General features: G+C 44.2%; 2 protein-coding genes across 3 annotated transcripts in view; one reads left to right on the forward strand and one right to left on the reverse strand.

The window, feature by feature from the left end:
- SNTB1 (syntrophin beta 1) overlaps positions 1-25,100 on the reverse strand; it is a 228,559-nt gene that overhangs the window by 184,563 nt on the left and 18,896 nt on the right. The gene's annotated exons all lie outside the window — the stretch shown is intronic.
- Positions 4,677-5,027, forward strand: LOC123391461 (bolA-like protein 2). Its single transcript, XM_045078085.1, has one exon. The coding sequence runs from the start codon at positions 4,728-4,730 to the stop codon at positions 4,986-4,988; it is 261 nt and encodes an 86-aa protein (XP_044934020.1). The 5' UTR covers positions 4,677-4,727; the 3' UTR covers positions 4,989-5,027.

A 25,100-nucleotide genomic window follows, 5' to 3' on the forward strand; every position in this document is an offset into this window, starting at 1 on the left:
TGGGTCCTCAGCTGTCAAAGGCGAGTGAGCAATGATTAAGGGGAATTCTGGGGACAGGAGCAGGGTGAGGAGCAAGGGCAGGGTGATCGAGGAGGCTGAAGGAGAGGGAGGAGCCCACGAGGGTCCTGCTGGAGCGGAAAGGAAGAGTGCACAGGAATGCAGACACAGGACACCTGGGCCAGGAGCTTGCCATAAAAGGCCAAGTGGCCAGATGTGGCAGCCGTGTTCAAGCAATGGAAAGGTCACGCCGAAGAAAGAACTCATTCATTCTGTGTTTCAAGAGAAGGCCAAATGAGGAAGTACAGCATTGGTGAAAGCAATCCCAATCACCCAAGATGTTTCTAATGTCCATTTCTAGTCTCCTTGGCCTAGCACTCTTTCCCTTCGTCTGTGAAAAACTTTCCTGTATGCCGACCATCACCTGGGGGTGTCCTTCCTTCCTGGCCACTGGGACCGCAAAGACATAGACACTAGAGGGAGGTGAAGTTAGCCAGATCTCCCCACCCCCCACCCCCCGCCCAGGGAACAAGGGAAACAGAAAGAACAAATACCTAAGCCTTTATTGGGAGCTGGATGTGTATGTGAGCTTAGGAAGTTACTTGTGTGTTCTGCGAAGTGGAGAACACCAATCTCACAGAATGAAGATGAGCAGAGAAAATTCCAGACTGAAAGAGGAAAGGAGGAGTGTTAGGGAGGCAGGGAGAGGGACGGAGAAATTGAAATTGACTGATTCGTAGTAGTCAAGCCCAGATTCTACTCACCCCTGAAACCTACCCTTCCACGTTTTGTCAAGAGATTTAAAAAAAAAAAAAAAGAAAAATGCTGATTTTTTTTTCTTTCAAACCAGTGTGAGTTGGATTCTGTCACTTGCAACCATAAGAACCCTAGCCCAGTCATTAGCGAACCCCAGTGCGGGTTGAGGTAAGGGCACGAGCTCCCCACCTCTGGACATAATTAAGGAAGGCGTAAGACACGACTCTCATTAAGGAGATCTTAGCATACTAATTTGGAGGTCCTCTTAAGTCTAAATTCAAGGAGAGCTGTGAGATGGTCAAGAACATGCTCTTCATTTGTGCCTCTGTCCCTTCTGCATGGGTCACTGGCTTCATTATCTCCAGCCCCATTAATGTCTGATAGCATCTGGCGATGGCCTCCTTATAAGACCTCCTGGGGAGATTTCACAATCACTCTGATTAAAAAAGAGAGAGAGAGAATTTACCTTTGTTTCCTTGCCAAACCAGGGCCCAGGGTGCCAGGGTTTCAGTCTCAGGACATAGCCAGAAAGACTTAAAGCTACTAACTGATCATGAACCTTAATGCTATGGTCTCCAAAGAGAGCTCAAGACGCTAGTGCGGCCATCTTACTCTCCTCAGGGAAGTTGTCTTTAGCGAATAAGGCCATTGAGATTGTGTATCTGCTTGCTGCCTACATCTATCTTACTCTTCTGGGCCCACACAGACCCTCCTCGTCAGCGACAACCCACTCAAGAGGAGGAAGTGTTTCTGATGTCTTACAGCTGTTGCTCATAACAATAAGGGCTGTTTACAATAAGGAGTTTACAGCAGGTTGTGGCCAAGAGTTTGAAAGTTCTAGCATCTCCAGATGTTAGAGCTTGGTTCTAGAGAAACTAGGTTCCTGTTCTCTATGGAGATCACAACAGAGCCACCCTGTGTTAGAGGACATACCCGTGCTCAACAGTTTGAGGCCGAGCTTCTCTCCTACATGACCCCTTCAGAGGACAGAGCGAGTGGAAACACTACCGACAAGAGTCAAGACCAACCTAAAAATATTCACGCATGTCTACCTCCTTATAAATGCTTAGGAGATTCTCCCTGATCATTGGCGATTATCTGAGATTCGACTGGCGGTCCACTTTGAACTCTTTTTTTTTTTCAGAAATGAGCCCAATTCCTTCCCAAATGGGAGTTACTTCCTGGTTAACTTTAAGAATTAAAAATCACACTGAACATAGTTGTGCATATTCAGAAGTGGCCTTACAATACTGAGGGGCCCACAGCCAACACTGGGTGTGCATAACTGTTAACAGTCACTGCTTGTCAGAAACGGCAACAGAGACCTTCTCCTACAAGAGGCAGCCCTTAGCCCATCCTCTGGTACTTCCCATTTTATCAGATCGGCTGGGCTCTACTGACTCTCTCTTGTCCGAGACTAACGCCAGTGGTTTTCGTTCTGAACCAGGCCACTAAATGCTGCTTTGGTTGGCCCTCCAGTATACCCCACAAGCCTGTAAGCTCCTTGGGGGCAGGCCCAAGTCTTCATTCATCTCTGAATGTAACAATCCTCTCCAGCACTTCACAGGGGCTCAGTAACTGTTCGTTTTCAACTCAAGCGCAGCACCAAAGAATTTGAACTTACCCAGGACTTGTGACCAGACTGGGGTAACCTAGGGCTCAGCAAACTTTTCCTGGAAAGGGTCAGATAGTAAATACTTTGGGCTTTGCTGGCCGTAGAGTCTCAGTCACAACTACTCAATTCTACCACAGACAATGCACAGATGAACGAGAGTGCCTATGCCTCAGTAGAATTTTACCTCTGGATACGAAATGTGAATTTGATATAATTGAAATTTGAATTGAAATTTACCAAACCGAATTTGATATAATTTTTACATGTCATAAAATATTTTTTCCTTTTATAAGCCATTTAATGATATAGAAACCATTCACAGTACAGCTGTACAAAAAAAAAAAAAAGATGGTGAATTTCAGTTTCTGATTTGACATGGGAAGAGCTCAGATGTCATCACTCCCATACTCATGGCAAGAACAAAGCTGAAAAACTGGAAATCAACAACTCTTCTCAAGTCCCTTAGAGAACTGAGATCATAGAGCAAGTCAATACCCTCAAACCTAGAGAGATGGGTAGTTACAGAGAATCACATCTTACCTGAACAAGGACTTTGCTGGAACCAGCACTGGGTAAGAACATTTAATAGGTAACTGGCTGACTATCCTTTAATTATTAATTAATGGATACTGAGAGATTAAAAACTTCTGAAGCCAAGCCTTGAGGGGCTCCCACAACTGCCTGGGTTTTGTCTCAAGGAACCTCATAAAGTTTCTCACTGTAACTGGTAGAAATTCTCCTCAGGCTTCAAGCAGAGGGAAGGGGAAGATGCCATTCTGAAATACACCCAGACTGTTCTGTTCTCCTTAACAAGACCTGCCCTCAATGGAAACTATTTTACCAGAGCCTAAACCACTAACAGGGGTTTTATCAGAGCCTAACTGACGTGAGAGAAGGGAAATACCCAACTTGAGCCCCTTTTGGCTTCCTGTCTCGCCCATGGTGTGAAAAAAAAACTCGTGAGAAGCACTTGTGAAGAATTTTATGCAGTCAAATTTATTAATTTTTTTTAACTCTCTGCATGGAAAATAAAAAGTTCATAAACAAAACCAAAAGACAAATGGGAAACATATTTGCAACTAAGGGGAGGCTAATTTCCTGAAACTATAAAGAACGCCTACAAAAGGTAATCAACACAACAGGAAAAAATGAGCAAAACATCTAAACAGGAAAAGAAATGAAAAGGCTCTTGAATCTGCAATGACAAAAAACTCACTGAGAGTTATCTGTTATCACGAGATAACAGAGTGCTTCCCCCGCCCCATCCGTCAACAGGGCTCCTGTGTAATAACGGGATAACTGAAAAGAAATGCAAGGCTCAGATCCTACTTACGAAGGAGTCTCTAGGGAAGCCCAAGACAACAGGGAAGATCAAAACAAGGACATCGGAGGAAAGTTAGCTTCTGACATGGAGAGCTCCTATGGCAATCAGTAAACCCGGCTCAGCTCCCAGGCAGGTGAACAAAAAACCCAGGTGGTAGGCCAGAATTGGCCACAGTTCTCCCACCCCTATGCAATGGTCTGGGAAAGCCAGGCATTCCCTGCCACTCTCTATAGAAGCAAATAGGACGCTCAGGCCCACATGCAAACACTGGCCTAGTCCATGCTCATAAGGGAGAATGAACAGGGGCCTATAGACTTACCCAAACACAGTCCTTCTGTTTTAAGTCATTTTTTCCTTATTTTTTACAGCACATAAAATTTTAAAAGGCAAAGAGAAATCTCTGAACACGTTCCATTACCTAGACATACCGTACATTTTTAACTGAAGAGATCTCTCCTAGACCTTCTCCATACAGATAGTAGTGATCATAAGGTAGAGGCAGCTGGAATAGGCTTTTCAAAGCATCACTTCACAGACGTTTTCCATACTGCTGTACAATCTTTATACTTGTAATTTGGAATAGGTAGAGGACATTCTGTGGAGCGACCAGACACTTTTAGTGGGAGGGTTTCTTTTTATCAAAAGCATAACCTGGACTGTGACACAGGTCTCACATGAAGGCTGGGTTCCAGCTATCCATGTTGCCATAGTCTGACTGTGGCCACCCCCCACCCCCGAAACTTCACATATTGAGATCTTAATGTCACAGGTGATGGCCCCAGGAGAGAGGCCTTTGGGAGGTGCTAAGGTCATGAGGGGGCCTTAACAAGAGACCCCAGAAGGAACATTCACCCTTCCCTCCACTGTGTTAAGAATCCAATGAGAAGTCTGCATCCCAAAAGAGGGCCCTCATCTGATCGGCTGGCACCCTGATCTTAAGAGTTCCAACCTCCAGAGCTGTAAGAAATAAATTTCTGGGGGGTCGGAGCTGGGGTTCCCTCCCGGCTAGGTTGTCGCCCCTTCTGGGCCGCCGCGATGGAACTCAGCGCCGAATACCTCTGGGAGAAGCTGCAGCGGGACCTGGAGGCGGAGCATGTGGAAGTCGAGGACACAACTCCCCACCGTTGCGCGTCCAGCTTCCGAGTCCTGGTGGTGTCGGCCAAGTTCGAGGGGAAGCCACTGCTTCAGAGACACCGGCTGGTGAACACGTGCCTAGCAGAAGAGCTTCTGCACATTCATGCCTTTGAGCAGAAAACCCTGACCCCAGAGCAGTGGACCCGCAAGCAGCAGAAATAAGAGACCAAGGTCTGCACAGCCATTAAATAATGAATCAGGGCCAAAAAATAAATAAATAAATAAATAAATTTTTGTTCTTTATAAGAAACCTAGTCTATGGTATTTTGTTACAGTAGCTGGAATGGACTAAGACACATGACCTTCAACTCCTGGACCGCTGGTACCCAATAAAAATAAAACCACTGGAAAAGAACCCAAAAAATTCTTTACAAAAATATCTCGATACCTCTTCAAGAACAACCTATTTTTCTCAACTTCTCAGAAGTCTTGGCCAGCTTCAGTGGGACAATACCCATGTTTAGAAGCCACCGGTACCATGATCCCAGAGAACTGAATCTCAATACTCATTAGGTCCTGGCTAAACCTTAAGGGCTGAGTATCGGGAATTTCAAGAGTCACATCAAAGAGCGTGGCACCAGCTGGCAGGGAACGTGAGCCAGGCCAGCATTTTTACAAATGTCCTCCCTGTCGCCACAGCTATTTTCACTGACAAAGACCCTGCTGTTTTCAACCCAATGCAGGTCCAACAGATTGCACTTAACTAGGATAGTGGTTCTGCAAAGCAGGCAAAATGCTGACCAGGATGAGACCAGCCAGGAAACCCACTTCCTTTATCCCCTGATCAGGATGAAAAGAGGGACGGGGTTCATGAAAGGCTGTGCATTAGGGTCTGATCCCTGTGCTGTCATCTCGTGTTACCTGCATGAAAGAAGGGGGATTGTTTGGGTTTGGAGGGTGGGGTGAACTTCCAATCCAGTTGCTAGTCAGCCCTGGGCTCGCTGCCAACGTAAGTGACTCTACCATAGGCACCATTCCTTCTCGGTTTAGATTGGACTGTACAGCACTTTTGGCCTTGTTGATCTAAGAGTGGATTTTATTAACATTTTGTCCCTACCTCTGTACAAGCTAAGGCTGTGGTCTTTGGGGACAGTTTCCTTGTTTAATCTTATTCATTCATGCCCCGGAATCCAATACAGTGTTGGGTTTATTTGTTGTTTTTAAAGATTTTATTTATTTATTTGAGATAGAGAGTGAGCATGAGTAGGGGGGAGGGGCAGAGGGAGAAGCAGTCTCCTGCTGAGCAGGGAGCCCCAACGTGGGGCTCCATCCCAGGACCCTGAGATCATGACCTGAGCTGAAGGCAGCTGCTTGACCCACTGAGCCAACCAGATGCCCCTCCACATTGTTTAGTACACAGTGGGTACTCAATAAATGCTTGCTGGAAGAAAAAGAAAAACAAAAACAGAAAAACCAGGCAATGGAATTTTGCCTAAATAGGATAAACATAAAAATAGCTAATAGGTATTGAGCATTTAACCTTCCAAGAGTGCGTGACTACAATCCCTGCTAGCAAGTAGGATTAACATCCCTATTTTTCAGATGGGCCTACTGAGAAATGGAGGGACAGAGCCAGGCACAGAGCTGGGAGTGAAGACCGGTCTGTCAGCACAACACTGAATGATTTTAGAAACTTCTACCTCCAGCACGTACATGATTCCCATGAAATTACTTTTGATATTTAGACATGAGAAGCCCTACACCTCTCATTCCTACACACACTTATTTCCCAAGAACTGCTTGCTAATGACGCCCATTGTAAAATGCAAAGCTCTTTATGAAAAATCAGAGAGAGGACTATAGTAGTAAGAAATGCAGGCTTCCTGGAATACTCAGAAAACCGTTTCACTTACTCCACCATCGATGAAAGAAGCCGATTCTATTGTTGGGCTCTGTAATTGTTAAAATATTCTTTCTTCCTGGAGGAGCTGAACTCTGCCTCCCTGTAGCTAGCTCACAGTTTCAAGGGCCTTTGTCTTTTTTTTTTTTTTTTAAAGATTTTATTTATTTGACAGAGAAAGAGAAATCACAAGTAGGCAGAGAGGCAGGCAGAGAGAGAGAGGGGAGAAAGCAGGTTCCCTGCAGAGCAGAGAGCCCGACGGCGTGGGGCTCGATCCCAGGATCCTGGGATCATGACCTGAGCCGAAGTTAGAGGCTTTAACCCACTGAGCCACCCAGGTGCCCCTCAAGGGCCTTTGTCTTAAGGGAACTGACATACCCCCTTTCCACAACCAACCTGGTGGCCATCTGTAGCTTATTGCCTGGTCTCCCTACATTTATTTTATTTCATTATTTTTTAAAAGATTTTATTTATTTATTTGAGCTAGAGAGACAGAGAAGGAGAGAGAAAGGGGGCGTGCAGAGGAAGAGGGATAAGCAGATGCCCCACTGAGCAGGCAGCCTTACACAGGACTGGATCCCAGGACCCTGAGATCATGACCTGAATGGAAGGCAGACACTTAATCGACTGAGCCACCCAGGTGTCTCTACTTAACATTTTTCTACAAAGTCCCACCCTTTTTAAGATACCAAATGGCATGATATTAATAAAGAGCACAACTTATTTTTAGCACATACAATTTATAGGGCATTTTAAAATAACATACCTCTAACAAAATAAATCACAGACGGATCAAGATATAAACTTAAATATAGGAACCATACAAATACTAGGAGAAAAATGACCTTCTAAAATTATCTTAAGCTGAGGTAGCCCTTTGCACATATGACATAAAACCAGAATGCCATTTAAAAAGATTAGTGGCTTGACTATATAAAAATTTTTTAATTACTGAATGAAAAAAAACCACTAAAAACAAAGTCCCAAAACAAATGGGAAACTTACTTGCAAATAAGGAGAGGCTGATTTCCTTAAACGATAAAGAACCCCTACAAGAGTTAATCAGCCTAACAACAAAAACAAAAAGGAAAAAAAAATGGGCAAAGAATATAAACAGGAAAAGATATTTAAGTCTCTTAAATCTACAACATGATACTCAACCTCACTCAAAGTAAGTGAAATGCAGATCACACCTACCATGCTGTTCCTTTTTCACTGATCAGACCAGCAAAGATCAAAAAGTTTGATAATGTAACGTAATGGGCTGATATCAAAATGCAAAGATGTGACGATGTCCAGGATTTTGGTCCTTCTCCTTCTCTCCCTCCCTTCCTTCCTCTTTCAAAAAGTAAAGGACCTGGGGCACCTGGGTGGCTCAGTGGATTAAGGCGCTGCCTTCGGCGCTGCCTTCGGCGCTGCCTACGGCTCAGGTCATAATCTCAGGGTCCTGGGATCGAGTCCCGCATCGGGCTCTCTGCTCGGCGGGGAGCCTGCTTCTCCCTCCCTCTCTCTCTCTCTCTCTCTCTCTGCCTGCCTCTCTGTCTACTTGTGATCTCTGTCAAAAAAAAAAAAAAAAAGTAAAAAAAAAAAAAAGTAAAGGCCCTGATGGGGAAGAAAGGCTGACTACTCTGGGCCAGTATTTTATCCACTTTCCCTTACTTAATCTTCACAACAATGAGGTTACTTCTATTTTTGTAACTGATGAAAATGAGGTTCAGAAAAGAGAGATCATTGACTCAAGCATAGGCAGCGGAGCAGGGATTCAAACCCAGATGTGACTGATTACAAAGCCTAGCCTCTTCCCGCCCATTCATCTCTGTGTTCCTAACAGTTTTTGCTCCATATATTTTACAGCAATGCTCCTTGGCACATAAAGTTTTGAATCTATTATATCTTCACTATTGATTGTGCCATTTATCAATGTGAAATCATTGTACAGAGTACTTTTTGATTCAATGCTATTTTTCTCATTGTTATCCACTTACCGTCTATTTTATTATTAAATCATTTCACACATATTTGAGTACCAACCATATACCAGCTATCTACTGGCAATACCAAAGTGAATAAAGTCCATCTTCAAGGTAACTGAAGACGGTATTAACTGATAGAACACTGTACAGTGGAGTAACGGACTAGACAAATTTTATTCAATTGGCAATGAATGCAGATTACTGTCTTTTTAATCCACTCTGCAATATTCTATGTTTTAAGAGAAAAATGTAAACCTATGTATTTACCATAATGTATACACTTTGGGGTTTATTGTTAGTGTTCGTTTGTTTCCTGGCTTTTTTCTTTTCTGCTATTTTTTTCCTGTATAACCTATGTTTTTTTATCCTAAATCCACTTAAAGACAAGTATCCTATTTTCAGTTATAAGAATGGTTATCACAGAGATTTTTTCCACAAATACACACCAAAAAAATCATATTTATCTAATCAAAACAAGTAACAAGAAAGTGTTAGGCCGTGTTTTACAGGATACCAGAAGTGCACTCCCCTCCATTATCCAGCCGTAATTAGTTAATCTGGGTTCCCAAAACTAGTCATTACCTTGTGCGTGTGCACTCGTGTGTGTGTGTGTGTGTGTGCGTGTGTGTGTATGCACATGCACACATGGTGTTCACTCGCTTTCAAAAACCTTTTTCGTCCTTTGTATCTAGCTTGTTTCCATAGTTACAGCAATTATTAGCATCAGTTCTTATGCTGACCATCAGTATTTTTATTCGCCTGACCTTAAAGTTCAAACAAAGCTGAACAAGGATCCTCTGGGGACCCCTGCAGTGGGTGGGAAGCTGGAATCAACTGCTTCTAAAATCCCCTCCTGCCCCAAGGTACTTCATAGCTGTCCGCGATGTGTATTAAGTGTTCAGACGCACCCCAGGCTTATGTAGCTCAACAATACAATCAGCTTCCTGTTGCAGTGGAGCACCTGGCTTGCTTATATACTCTTTAGACCTTGCAAATGCTAACAGTCACAAACAAAAAAGGCACTAGAAGGTTCTAGCAGTGCAGCTGTTAACAGGCCCTAGAGCTAGACTATTTTGGTTTAGACCTGGGCTCTGATGCTTATTACTGTGTGACCTTGGGGAATTCACTAGCATCTCTGTACCTCAGCCTGAAATGGGGATCATAGCTCCTCAGAGGGTCGTTCTGGGTCTTCAGTGGGATAAAACACAGAGAGTCCTTCCAAGACACCTCCCTAAAAGTCTTGTCTGTTCCCCGGCGTTCAGCAAGCTCTGTTGCTTCTTGAGCACCATGGCCTGATTCTTACCACGCGTAACTGCAGTTTACCTTTCTGTCCTTTCTGACACTCACCTGTCTCACTCCTGGGACCTTGGCAATGAGGACTTGAGGAACGGAAGGAGAAACGCTACCCTCTGTCCCCCCGCAAGAGTCCCGCTGCAATCCCTCAGAGCGAAGGGGGTCACAGCCCAGCCCAGCAGCGGGATCTTGCTGGGGCCTGGATCATTTCACGGCAGCCGCATTCAGTGGGTTTGCTGAGCTTCCCAAGAGCCACACAATCATTCTGATGATCCGGGGCCTCTGCTGGGAAGACAGCCAGTGGTTCCTGTGTATGAAACTCACCGAAGAAAAGAGCAGCAAAGCCAGCAACGGCTCACCTGGGATGGAGGCTACCCCTCTGGCACACGTTCACACCCCACCAGTCGTGAGGCCCCTGGCCATGTGTCGGTACCCTAGAGCCAGGAGAGGCTGACGCAGCCCGCAGCCTTCTTGGACTCTCCTGTGGAGAGGTGGGGTTGACTTCTCTTCCTCCTTCATGTGGATGGACACTGGGGCTGCTTTCACTTACTCGGTGCACGGCTGAAATGACCCGCTGTGCCAGTTTCTGGGTCCAGACTGAAGAGACTGGCAGCCACCCCCTCCTGTCCCTTGGAACGCTCGCTCTAGGGGATCCCAGCAGCTGCCTCAGGAGTCTGTCTGCCTGAGCCCACCACACTGTGAGCTCAACCAATAATAAAACAACAAACCACCAGCACACATAAAAACACCTACCAAACGTTCAAGGTGGTCCTAACATGTGATGTTCTTAGTATTGTGTGACCTACCCAAACTCACAAAGCGAATTTGCTGTTGCGCAGGGCCTAGAACATCAACAGTCACGCACCCCTGGCCCAAGGCTCACTCTCTCCTCCAAGTGGCTGTTCTCGCTAATCCGTGAGCAGTTGCTGCCACGACAATAACCACTCTTGCGAGGCTCTCTCCTGTTAGTCCCACACGGCCAGGTGGTTTTCTCTTCCCAGCAAACACTGATCCTCATAGAGGGACAGACACAAAGAGAAGAAAAACAAGGGCCGTTCATTCTGCCAAAAGGCAGGTCTGTGTGGATCTTTTCCTTAAACTTTCCTCACCTCATTCCCTATACCCATCTCTGCCTTCATGATATGAGCTATGCCTAAGAACTGGGCATTCTTTGCCTGATGTCAAGTGCTTACCGAAAAACATTAGACCTTAAAACAACTCAGCCTTCAATATTAAATAGGAACATATAAAATTTGCGTGTATGAAGTTCCTCTTAAAATACAGTCTCTTAACAATGGAATCATTTAGTCTAAATGGACCATGCTTAATTTTCTCAAGCAGTGTATTTCTGGTACCAATCTTTGCCTCTGTTTTCATTGGGCTGGGGAATGGGAAAGAGAGAAGTATGGAGGCACGGTGGAATTCTAGCAGGAAGAGGCACGGTACACTATCTCTCTCCAGACTGCTCCCTCAATGGAAGGCTGAAAGAAGTTATCCTGGGGGGAGGCTGGGCAGATCTAACAGCGACAGTGACCCCGGATTTGTGGCTGGAAGAGAATGGAGCCAGCAGCCCCATATCCCCAGGAAAGGAAATTGCTCTGTCCCAGAGGGAGGTGAACAAAGTTTTGGGAAAAGAGAAAGGTCGAGACCCGGTCAAAAATTAGAATCTCAGAATCCAGAGAGTGAGAGAAAAGAAGATCAGAATTTATGGAATTAAAATTTATAGAAACCCTGGGAGGTATTCTCTTCTAGCCTCTATTATTTCTGTTTTCTGAAGAGGAGAGAAACAATTGTTTTTCAGGAAAAAGCACGTGGAAAATTTGTTGCCATACAATTATAAAGAAAAGGATTTAGGGGAAAATGTATAAGTAATTTCTGTTCCCTTAGACCACAAGTGATTACATTTCTTTGGTAAGAAGTGAATACAACTAAGATTATGTAAATGCTTACATGTTTTTTCTTAGTCAATCGGTTTGGACAGGAGAAGACTTTTATTGTTTTCAGCCTTCTTCCCAGTCAAGACTCATTTTCAGCTCAAGGGTCTGACTTGAAAACAATGGAAAACATGCTTAAAACAAAACTGTGCCCTTTTCTTTGACACTTAACACCAAATAGAGCTGTAATCAAGTTCTCTAAGCATCTTTATCTCAGAATTTTGCCCTACTAACAGAGGTCTCCCAAAATATGCTACTCTCAGGAATTCTGCTGGGTAACAATGTTACACGTTTTATCTCTTTCCTCTATTTGTGCTGTCAAGAACTCTCTAGACTGCGTAGATATGAGGTGAGGGACACACTTTCTTAAAATATGTATTATAACCAAGGAGGCAGATAAACATCTCCCTGCATCCAATACCACTAGAGTCAACTAAACTGAAATGAGAAGGCTGGGGGACACCCAAATTGCTGTGCACCTGCCACAGAAAAGAAAGAGGAGAGAAGAGGCCCTAAACTGGTGGATTCTGGGGTCCAGAGCAAGAATGGAAGTGCTCTAGCATTCATTCAGGGCTGGAGGGGTCCCTGGAGGGAATGGACAGAGAAGAAAAGAAAGGGATGGGAAAAACTTCAGATGAGATGCTCCTGGCTTTATCCACTCGAAGAAACAACTTCTGAATGCTTATTCCAAAATCTTCCTGGTAGTAGTTGAGGATACAAGCATAAATAAGATACGGTCTGGTCCCCTCCGGAATCCTCAAGTTAACAGGGAAAGAACCACGTAAAGAAATAATCACAATCCAGTATGGCAAACACAGGAAAAAATGATTGCATCCAACATCCACTATATGATTGCTGCCTGCCAAACATGGTGACTTTACACGGATCCCATTTAATATTTCCAAATACCCTACATCACAGGTACTGTGACCATCCAGATGAAGGCACTCAAAGGTGAGTTATTTGCTCAAGCAAATGTAATTGTTCAAGGTCACCGATATCAGTGGGGAGGGGTTAAAGCCACATGTTCTGAATTTGAGGCCGCATTTTCTCTCTCTCTTTTTTTAAGAGTTTATTTATTTATTTGACAGAGAGAGAAAGAGAGATCACAAGTAGGCAGAGAGGCAGGCATAGAGAGAGAGAGAGAGAGAGGAGGAAGCAGGCTCCCTGCCTAGCAGACAGCCCAATGTGGGACTCGATCCCAGGACCCTGAGATCATGACCTGAGCGGAAGGCAGAGGCTTAACCCACTGAGCCACCCAGGTGCCCGATGCGACTGGTTTTAGAAGAATATTCCAGGTGGTGCGACTGATGGGAGCAAAGACACAGGACTCATAAGCACACCTGATGAGGGCACAGGGAGACATTCAGGGTAGCTGCAGAGGGGTTTACAACACAGTAGAGCCTTAGTAGCTGAGCCCGGGTGTGGAGGACCACCCAGTTAGCCCATTTTCAAGGGTATGGATGATGGACGTGATTCTCGGAGCCTGGGGGATTCTCAGACCTTTTTACAGAGGACGAAAAGCACAATCAGATTTGCATTTTAGACACATTTCCCTGGCAGCCATGTGGGGTTCAGAGTGGCTAGAATGCAGTAATTGGATTTGCAGACATTTGGGGGTTAAATTGACAGAACGCAGTGCGTGAGAGAAAGGAGTGTAGGATGAATCCGAAGTTTCTAGCTCGAGAGCCTGGTGGCAGATTACAAAAACTCGGGAGGCAGAGGTTTCTAGGGGAAAGTGGTACGCGCCGTCCTGGCGTGCTGAGTTTGAAAAGCCTTTGGCACATCAAGTGGGGCTCCCATGAGGCAGCCCAAAGATAATTACAAAATTCCAGGGAAGACTTGATAAAAGTCATGGAGTTAAACTTTTGTCATACTGCATGTGTCTAAGACCCAAAGAAAAGGAGTTAATACAAACAGGACGGGGCAGGTAAATGGTCCCTTGCGCCTGGTTAGTTTCCTGCGTGTTTTGCTGGGAGGATGGGGTGGCTTGTGTGCGGGGGCGGGGGGTGGGGGGTTGGGGAGGGTGTGTTCTTTCCTCCGGCTCTTCCTCATATAGTTGGGATCTACTGAGAAAAACCAGTTGCAGGCTTTTGGTCCAAGGGATATTCATTCCGCAACAGGCTAACCGCACCCTGATGATCCCAGCTCCGGAGAGAACACGTGGCCCCAAGTTCACTGTTGTGGTGAAGTCCTGCTCTGGCCTCGGGCAGGAGAGCCAAGATCAAAGCTCACAACATAAATATTGTGCTGATTAAAACCAAACTTTCTGCTTTTGATGTAAGCTAGCCTCTATTGTTGGTAGGAACAATGCAGTAGTGTAGCAAGAGGACCCTAGCTATAAGTATAAAATAGAGTGTACTCGATAAAAGAGACAGAGACAGAAAGGGAGAAGAGAAGGAAGGAAGGAAGGAAAGAGAAGAAATAAAGGAACTAATGTCATTCCCAGGGAGTGATGCAGAAGCAAGAAGTATCTTCTGTTGAGATCCACTTCTGTGGCGGAAAGAGCAGAGCACATTGGATCAGGAAACCTTCCTTCTAGCCTCATTTTGCCATAAACTGCCCGTGGGGCGTTAGGACGCCCTGCACCTTTGCAGGCTATAGAAACTGTTTCCAGTCCTTTCCAGCCATCCCACATCCCTGTTTCACGATGCTCCCAGGAGATGCTCTTTCTCCTGGCGTGCCACCTTCTTTCTCTCTGGCAGGGAAGGATGCCTGATCTCTCCTAGGGGTAATGAGACACAGGTTCGGAAAACTCTCAGAGGCTGTCAGGGGCCCAGCTCACTTCCACTTCTGAAACTCCCAATATGCTATGAAATTAAGAAACGCCAAAACGGGGACGCCTGGGTGGCTCAATTGGTTAGGCAGCTGCCTTCGGCTCAGGTCATGATCCCAGCGTCCTGGGATCGAGTCCCGCATTGGGCTCCTTGCTCGGCGGGGAGCCTGCTTCTCCCTCTGCCTCTGCCTGCCTCTCTGTCTGCCTGTGCTCGTTCGCTCTCCCTCTCTCTCTCTCTGATAAATAAATAAAATCTTAAAAAAAAAAAAAAAAAAAAGCCAAAACGGGACCAACAAAATTCTCGCATATCCGCAAATGCTTGTATTTCACAAATGACTCTTATTTACAACCAAAATAAAACTTCATTTGGGAACAGTATCAGAAGTCCCAATTTGAGTCCTTTTATGAATCTGAGGCCTAAGGCAAAATGGGCCACCTGCTCTTCTTTCATAAATCGGGTCATTTCCGTACCGCCAGGAGCTGAGCACATCGCTATCATGTGGTTCATAAAGAAGTACTTAAAATTACGTGGATAATAAAGAAGTACTTGCTAAATGAAAAATGCACACATGGATGAATCAATAGTCTGCATGTCCTAGGGGTCTGCATACTTCATTAGGAAAATGGTAAGGTGACAATATGGTTCTCTGAAAAGCATGCTGATTATAGTCCGGCCCTGTAACTGGGTAGATCCTCAGAAATCCCCTTTAATCTATAGATCTAAGGGGGCATATATTAAGACTCTTAACTATGAAGTAGAAACAATATCCCCGTCTTCACTGTAAGCCTCCAATACCAATCTTCAACTGGGATATATTTCTACCATTTATACAATGAGGAAGGACAGAACTCTCCAGAAGCCAGAGACTAGGTCCCCAAGAAAGCACATGCCAGAGTTTTGTTCATATATGTTTTTGAGGGGATTAGGAAGAAACCTATGTTGAAGCAAAACTTTACCCCATGGATAAATAGGACAGCCAAAGACCGACAAAAATGTTGGATTCAGAAGAACTCCAAGACCATGCTTATTGTTTTGATGTTATAAGTATCTAGTCCCCACCCAGACAAACAGTTGCAATTGCTCTCAAAGTTTTATTTTTCAGCCAATGTCTCCTGCTAGATTTTCCCAGTTGGTGGCTATGGAGTGGAGAGCCATCTTGGAGAGATAGGTTTAAAAAAAAAAAAAAAAAGGTGAGAATCAGCTGCCCAATGTTGATTTCGGACACCTCAAAATGGGAGGGTCAGTTCTTGGGATTGCCCATGGGTGGCCCAAACTGCCCATGCAAATCTGTGCTTCAAATTCATAGGCCTTGAAGGAAGCAAACATGACTTGACATGTACCTTCCTCCCAGGGTTCATGGAGAGGATTAATGAGTTAATAAGCATTTAGTACTCTGCAAGCCACAGGTGACTGGCAAATATTATTAGGACCACATTTTTTCCTCCCCAAATGGTTCAGGCTTTGATCAGAAGGTAAAAATCCCAAGAGAAATGTGTCCTTCAGATACGGGAAACTGGATGTCTGGTCTTGGGTAACAGGCCGCCTGTAAAAATGCCATAGGTTGCCCAGTCACTGGTGGCAGGGACAGATTTACCCAATATGAAGGCAACAGTATTCCCCAAAGCACTATTGAAAGTAACCGAAGTAATAAGCAATTCCAATTAACAGTGGCATTTTGCAGCAGCAGCAGAAACACTTTGGTGAGACTGATGTTTCCCTGAACTCTGTCCCTTCTCAAGTCGGAAACTTATTTAGCTGTTGTGCAAACTACAGCTCTGTGAACACGGTGCACTCGTTTGCTTTGGCCACATCCAGACTTTATGCGCACACGGACATAATCTAGTCAGACTGCAATAACTGTACTTATTTGATATAATTCAGGTGGTTTCCAAGACTCCCATTAGCAGGGAAAATACAGAGTTATTAAGTTCATTTTAGGCTTAAATATGTCTCCTTCCTGGAACATTGCCTCCTAACTAACTCTATTTACTCTCCAAGCACAAATCCTGTGAAATGGTTAAGCAGCTAAAATTTACTGAAGGATCTTCTGTACCCTGCAAAATGATACTCTATTTATCTTGCTACAGAGCATGCCTGAAACTCTAGAATGATCAGAGTCACCCCAAAAAGGGAAAATGCCAGTTGCTTTTGGGAAGGCAACAACCTCCAAATCAAGAGTCCCAACTCCTATTATCATCAGGAAAAACTTCACAAAATGACACACTGAACAGAATCTCACTCATCTGAAAAGGAGGGAAGTAGCTTTTCTAGCATTTCTGCAAACCTTTCCATTTTCTGGACAAAAAAAAAAAAAAAAAAAAAAATGAACCTAGCAGGGCCGTGAAGAGTAGATTTCAGGATGAGAGAATGGAGGTGGGGAAAACTCTCAAGAAGCTATTGCAGAACCTCGGAAGAAATGCAGTGAGACTCTGAAAGAAAGTGGTCATGGTGGGAATTCAAAGGTGGACGATTTCCGGTGTGTGTCGGGTTTTGTGCTAGGGGCTGAGTCTTTGTTGCCATAGAAGGGTCCAGGCTCTATGAGCAGCCAGGACGCACATACATCACCAGGACAGGGACACCAGGGTGGCTCAGCTGGTTAAACGTCTGTCTTTGCCCTCAGTTATGATCCCAGGGTCCTGGGATCGAGTCCCGCATCGCTGCCTTGCTCAGCAGGGAGCCTGCTTCTCCCTCTGCCTGCTGCTCCCCCTGCTCGTGCTCGCTCTCTCTCCCTGACAAATAAATAAATAAAATAAATAAAATATTTAAAAAATAAATTAAAAAATAATAAATCACCATGACATCTCTTAACTGCTATGACTGTGGCGTAAGTAAAATGTCCCCAAATTGCACACTGGGAGGACGCTGAGACTAGACAGTAAGGAAGAACTTCACAAAAATGACACACTGAACAGAATCTCACTCATCTGAAAAGGAGGGAAGTAGCTTTCCTGGCAGCATGAGCCACGCACGTTTGCCAAGCTCAATACCTATCACCTGCTGAGTCATTCATTCATATATTCATCCAATCATGCCTTCATGCATTATTCATGCGTTCCCTAGGCCTCTACTGTGTCCCAGGCTCCACATGGAGCCCTGGACATGTTATACTGAATGAAGCCCAGTGGGGACAGATGAAAACGTGGCGGATGTCAGGCTATACAGTTTCATTTATATCCTGATGTCACTAGGGATCCAGCCAAGGATTTCTGAGCTGCCAATGACATGATCACAACTTCTGTCGAGTAAAATAGTTCTGGCCAAAACCAAAATATGAAAATGAAGGATTAGAAAGGCCGGTGAGTGATAGCCCAGACATGAAGACACTGACTGCCACAGTGGAGAAACAGGATGGTAGGACCTGACCAGGGCAAGAGCCGTGGGCACAGAGGCAAGGGTAAGGATCTGCACACTGCCTGGGGGCAATGAACAGAGCTCCGAGAGATGGGCAGGTAGAGAGCGCCCGAGCCTCAGTTTCCTGATTTGGATCAGTGGGAAAAGTGTGAGTCTGTTACTCACTTGACGGGCCTTGGAGGAGGTAAGTTTGAGCAGGAAAGTGAAAGACGAGCTGGGGGCATACCATGTTTGAGAAACTTCTGGGTCACTCACGCTAGAATGTCCAGTGGGCCTTCATGAAGCTCAGGACAGAGGCAGTTGCTAGAAAAAGGGATTTGAATGTTGTGTGCAGAGAAGGACAGGTGAAACACTGAGTAGAAAAGAAGCAGAAACAGACAGAATCTTACCAAAGCCCATTAGAGACCTACGGAGGATGACGACCTTGCGACCTTGGGAAAAGAGATAAGCGGCAGAACAGGAGAACTGGGAAAGGCTGCTAGTGTGAAGTTAACGAGGCAAGAGAGAGATTCCAGAAAGAGGGCTGTAAGTAGCAATCAGCACCGAAACACACGCCTGTCTACTCCTTTAACCACCCCAAGAATGTCCAGTGGGCCTTCGTGAAGTTCAGGACAGAGGCAGTCCTGAAAAAATAGTCCCCACGAAAAGTCCCCACAAAATTTGTTTGTCCCTTTTTCAGACACATCCTTTAACATCTTTTCCAGCCATGCCTGAATACTGATCTGTGGCTACAGTGATTGTAATAGTTGAGACCAAGACCCCATGAACACCAGTGCTGGTGAGACACCCAATGTGATCAAGGGCTAGAAATCTGACTGGGCTCAAAGGAACCCCAAGTGGTGAACAGGAGAAAACCCTGTTAAAGTGTATCTGACTTGTCCTCATGGATGACCAAGGCATTTTCTAAATTATAAGTCAAAGTCATTTGCTTAACAGCATTTCCAGAAAAATCTGAACTACAGAAATGCTGTGTTTCCAAGAAACTGTCATGGTTTCTTCGGCTCCCTGTCTTTGGATAGCCGACTGCAGTTTTCTGGAAGGGGTAAGGTACAAACCAAATCAGGCTAGTGCCCCCAAAAACATCAGCTGACAATTTCACAGCAGTCTGGTCAGCTCTTAAGTCTGAAAAAAGAGCATCTTATCTCTGTTAAATATCTATTGTTCCAAGCTTTAGGATAGATATTTTTCCTTTTATAAAAGTAATATAGGATGTTCCAAGTTCAGTTTGTGCCTTATTTTATTTAAAATAAATATATGCAGACAGAAAAATATAAAAGAGCAAAAACATAACAAGTCAGGCCCAGTTTGAGCTTGAGTAATTAAACCAAACTCTTGTCATCTTGTGTTATGCCCGGTGGAGATCATCTCATCCCTGGGTTTCCTTTGACTGACGCTAAAGCTCTTTTCTCAAATTAGATCCATAGAGAATAAGAGCCCTAAAGAGGCCCGATGACCTGCAGGCTATCAGGAATGTCTGCTGAATCAGTGATTCTTCACTTTTAAAACTAGTAAGTGCTGGGGGAGTGAAGAGATAATGTCTAGAGCTGATCATCAAGGAAATGTAGCATAAGCATATCATTAAAGTTAGGGTGGTAACCAGTAAAAGAGCTAAATATGGAAACTGTTAAAAGTGGTTTCCTCTGGGAAGTGGGCTTGTTGGTGGTGGGGGGGAAGTTGGGGCAGGAGGCTGTGCTTTTCATTATAAGACATTTTGTACTTTGCAATTTTTTTAACCAGTGACATTTTTATTTGGATAGTACGAAAGCGAGAAAAAGCACTGAAATGTTACTACTGCATGTACGCTTACTTCATCCTGCGTGATATAGATTTTTGGACTTGTAACCACAAAGCGGAAAGATAGAGATTTTCTTTTATTTTAATAAACAGTCTTTAATAGAAAGACTGAGATCCAGGTAAGTTAAATACACTACCTAAGGCCACAAACAGTACAGCCAAAGCAAGAATCCAGCCACTCTAGTAGGTCTGTATTTTATCCACAGATTTCCAAGCTGCCCCCTTTGGATGAATTTCCCGAAACAGGAAATAGATTTATTCTTATTCGGGAAGTTTTTAGGCTACACTACAGGTCCTCCTGGACAATTATTCTATCACAGTTCAGCCTTATTAGACATCATAAATGTTACAGAGAAGGGGCGCCTGGGTGGCTCAGGTGGTTAAGCATCTGCCTTTGGCTCAGGTCATGATCTCAATGTCCTGGAATTGAGCCCTGCATTCTGCTCAGTGGGGAGTCAGCTTCTCCCTCTCCCATCTCTCTCCCCCTACTCATGCTCTCTCTTGCTCAAATAAATAAATAAACTCTTAAATAAATAAATAAAATAATATTGAGAAGAAGGAAAGTACCAGAGGCCGGAATATGGAATTGATTTCCAAGAAGTCAGCATATGGGGGAAGGAGGAGCACTGACACCCAGTATGATCGCCTCTAAGCAGCCAAAGTCTACCAATCTGCTACAGCTGTTTTTTTTTTTTAAGATTTTATTTATTTATTTATTTGACAGGTAGAGATCACAAGTAGGCAGAGAGGCAGGCAGAGAGAGAGAGAGAGGGAAGCAGGCTCCCCACTGAGCAGAGAGCCCGATGTAGGGCCGGATCCCAGGACCCCGAGATCATGACCTGAGCCGAAGGCAGCAGCTTAACCCACTGAGCCACCCAGGCGCCCCTGCTACAGCTGTTCTATTGAAGTATCACAAACTGGGTGGCTGAAGCAACAGAAATTTATCATCTTCCAGTCCTTGAGGCCAGAAGTCCAAAATCAAGGTGTCGGAAGTGGCTCCCTTTGAGGGCTGTGTTCTAAGGCTCTCCCAATGGCTGGGAGCCACCTAACTTCTCCCTGTGACCCTTCACAGGGTCTTCTTTCTGTGGCTGGCTGCCTGTCCAAATTTCCCTTCTTATAAGAATTTTGTAGGGGCGCCTGGGTGGCTCAGTGGGTTAAGCCGCTGCCTTCGGCTCAGGTCATGATCTCAGAGTCCTGGGATCGAGTCCCGCATCGGGCTCTCTGCTCGGCAGAGAGCCTGCTTCCCTCTCTCTCTCTCTGGCTGACTCTCTGTCTACTTGTGATTTCTCTCTGTCAAATTAATAAATAAAATCTTTAAAAGAAAAAAAAAAAAGAATTTTGTAATTATTATGGGCTCACCCTACTCCAGTATGACCTCTTAACTAATTACATCTGCAACAATTTCAGTTTTCAAATAAGTTCCTCTTTTGAGCACAGGGAAGGGGGAGGGTTAGGACTTCAAGATATGATTGGTGGGGAGGAGGGGACATAACTCAACCCATAACACTAGGAGAAAACCAAATCCTTGAAGCTTTTCCCCAAACATTTACAGAGTTTTCTAAAGATTTTTTTCTTCTAGGAATATAGCCCATTAAAAGTTAAACCCAAGTGGATAACAAAATTTACTGGTTAGAAATTCATTTTACATTATCTAGGTTTGAACCTCCACTAAATAAAAGAGAGAATGCTAACCATAATATTATGGCCTCTAAGTGACTGTATACTCTAGGATGCTTTGGGATCAAAGGAAGTAATAATAATTTAAATTATGAATAAATATGCATATGTTTATCCACACACATGGAATGTTATAAATGTAACAGCTGTTATCCAGTGAAGTCATTGCCCAACAATGTAAAAGCATTCATCCTATAACTACCTTAGTTCTGTCAACCCTCAGGTGGATATGTCACATTTTAGGGGGTCTTGTCAATTATAACCATAGAGCGGAATGAAGTCAGAGAGCCTTAACCTGGGGAGACACACATAAAAATTTAAAATCCAATTTACTTTTTCATTTGACCATGATATTTACCTTTTGCTTTTCACCCAGAAAGAAAAACAAAGACAACAGGTTTCCTTTTGATTCCTAGTCAAATCTTCTAACTACAGGTCTTTGCAGCAAGGGCACATCACAGAAAACTTAAAAGGGGAAAATTTTCCTTTTATTCAGTATGTCTAATCAATAGTTCTCCTAAAATAAGCAACTGTTTATTAGCTTAAAGGGCATTTGCAAACCTATCTAACTTGGGAGAACTCTTCAGGTTAATTTTGAAAACAAATGCTGGCAGAAAACTCAGAGAGAGTAGGAAATATTTCTCATTAAAGTAAATTATAAAACTGATAATTTTCCAAATACACCTACTCTTCACTCTTCGTTTGTTTTTGCTAACTCATTCATTCATTCACTCACTTTTCACTGAGTCACTCAACAATTATTGACAAATCTTAGCCAAAAGTGGGTCACTTTCCTCAAATTTGTAATATTATTGTTTAAAATTGGAAGGCACTGTTTAAATTAAAAGCAATATTATATATTAGACTTGGCCCTGAATACTCACTAAACACCTATGTAATCAAAAATGAGATAATGAGCAAAAAATATGTCAATACGTGTAATGAAAGCATAAAATAAAATGAATTATGTTTTGTCATAAAAAATTCTTTCTCCTTGGGCACCTGGGGTGGCTCAGTGGGTTAAGCCTCTGCCTTTGGCTCAGGTCATGATCTCAGGGTCCTGGGATCAAGCCCCACATCGGGCTCTGTGCTCAGTGGGGAGCCTGATTCCCACTCTTTCTCTGCCTGCCTCTCTGCCTCCTTGTGATCTCTCTGTCAAATAAATAAATAAAATCTTAAAAAAAAAATTTTTTTCTCCTTATCTTAAATCTTTTTTCAGATACTTCCTCCTCCTCCTTCTACTTGCCCTGACAGAAGCCTGGCGTTCCCTTGAAAATACCACTTCCTTTGTAACTCTTTCCAGTTCTGTACCATTTCTTTGACTTCTGTCCACCTTCAAAGGCAAAGAAGAAAAACCAGCAAACTCCTCATTCCCTATTGTCCCTTCTCAATACTCGAACCCCTAAGATCTCTCAGTGAACTCTGCCCCAGTGAGCTCTTCGGAGGCGTGGCCAGTCATACTCATGATACCCTTTCCGGGGAATGTGCTTAGAACCCCCCCTAAGTGAGCTCCTGGCCACGTGCCCTTTCCTGGGCACGGCTCTCTGGGCAAAGGAGAGCTCCCTGACCCAGGTCACACCAAACAGAGTCCCTCTCTGTGAGGAATTTGGAATTGCAATACTCTCCACTCAAAATGCGAAATGATGTGAAAAAACCGCATGGCCCAGGAGACACCTACATCCGTATTCATTCATTCATCCTCCGAGCACTTACTAATTGCCCATGGCTAGCCAAGTACGAAGGTCCTATATGGCACAGGGTTTTCAAGAGGTAGGAGGCAGAAGAATTTAGTTAAAGCATTGCCTTTACCTGGAAAGTTAGAAAAGTAGGCTGAGGCTAAACCTGTAATTGGTTCAGATGGCAGACCAAAGACTTGGGTTTTATGTTGCAGTTACAATGAAATAGAAGCTGGTATTACAAAATGTTTCTGAACTGGTTCGTAAAGAGAAGCCCTCTGCTTTCCCATCACTTGCCTTTTATGACTCATACCTTGAACGGAACCAAAATGGACTGAAATACAATTCCAACCCACCTTTTTCATTACTAGATCTGAACTATCTCTCATACCGTGGTTCTCCCGATTCAGTGCAAGGCAAACTCCAATGGAAGCAGAGAGAAGAACATGGCCTCTCTAGGGGGCTCCTGGCCCAGGGATCGGAAGCACCTGGGGGGCAGGGGGGTGCTTTGTTAATAAGCTTCTATCTCTGTAATCTGCTCTAATGCTTGGAACACTGGAGATTCTCAGTCAACATGTGCGGACCCAAACCCAGTAAGAAACATGCATCATTTGAGCTTGGAGATGCAACGGGGCGGGGGGGGGGGGATGTGTTAAAAAAAAAAAAAAATCACTCAGGGTTTCTGAATGAATACCTTGCTGGGTGTGGAGAGTAAGTCTGGGAAATGCGCTTTCTTTGGCATAAAGAGGGGGTTGGAGGAAAAAGGGGGAAGGAGAGCCAAATACTTTCAAAGAACAACACTATGTCTGTCCTAAGGACAGAGTGATTTAACGGTATGCAACACACCTGTGCTTGCCCAGCGGCACCGTGATTAAGAAATACTGTTATCGGGACGCCTGGGTGGCTCAGTTGGTTAAGCAGCTGCCTTCGGCTCAGGTCATGATCCCGGGGTCCTGGGATCGAGTCCCACATCGGGCTCCTTGCTCGGCAGGAGCCTGCTTCTCCCTCTGCCTCTGTCTGCCTCTCTGTCTTGCCTGTCCTCGCTCACTCTCTCCCCGTCTCTGACAAATAAATAAAAATCTTAAAAAAAAAAAAAAAAAAAAAAAAAAAGAAATACTGTTATCGCCTTCCAAAGGAAGTTTTCTGAAACATTAAATATGATAACCTCCTGGTGGATTTTTCCACAGCAATTGCAGCAACCACTTCTAATCATGCTGCTGAAAAGATAAGGCAGGCTGAGGTCTGAAAGGGAGGACACAGGCTGTCCGTGAAGAAACGCTGTCCCCAAATGTCATCTATCAGCACACAATCTATCCGAGTCACAAACTTCCTATTTAAAAATTTTTGCCCCCCACCAGTCCTAGGTCTCTGACAACTAGAGTTACAAAGATTTGGGCAATCAGGGTCCAAGTTTTTGTGCAAACCAGCTATTTAACTTCAAATTCTACACTGGTTTAGGTAACAAAATACTGATTTTTCTTTTTTTTTTTTTTTTAAGATTTTATTTATTTATTTGACAGAGAGAGATCACAAGTAGGCAGAGAAGCAGGCAGAGAAAGAGAGAGAGGAGGAAGCAGGCTCCCCGCTGAGCAGAGAGCCCAACATGGGGCTTGATCCCAGGAACCTGGGATCATGACCTGAGCCAAAGGCAGAGGCTTTAAACCACTGAACCACCCAGGCGCCCCAAAATACCGATTTTTCTAAGGTGATTTTAAAAAATCCTGTTTACAAGATTCTAGAACACCTTAACAATCAAAGATTTAATCTGAATTGTAATGCTACTGCCAAAGAAGAACAACGAAAAAAACTGGAGTTGTTTTGCCATCTTCATACATACATGGGATCGGAAGCACATGAAAGGACTTTTTTGTTTTAAAAAAGATTTCATGTATTTGAGAGAAAGGGAGGGAAAGAGCAGGAGCAGGGGGAGGGGCAGAAGGTGAAGGAGAAGCAGGCTCC

The sequence above is a fragment of the Mustela putorius genome, unplaced genomic scaffold (assembly GCF_011764305.1).
Source record: "Mustela putorius furo isolate JIRA1106 unplaced genomic scaffold, ASM1176430v1.1 tig00000228_pilon_pilon_pilon, whole genome shotgun sequence".
Taxonomy (NCBI): domain Eukaryota; kingdom Metazoa; phylum Chordata; class Mammalia; order Carnivora; family Mustelidae; genus Mustela; species Mustela putorius.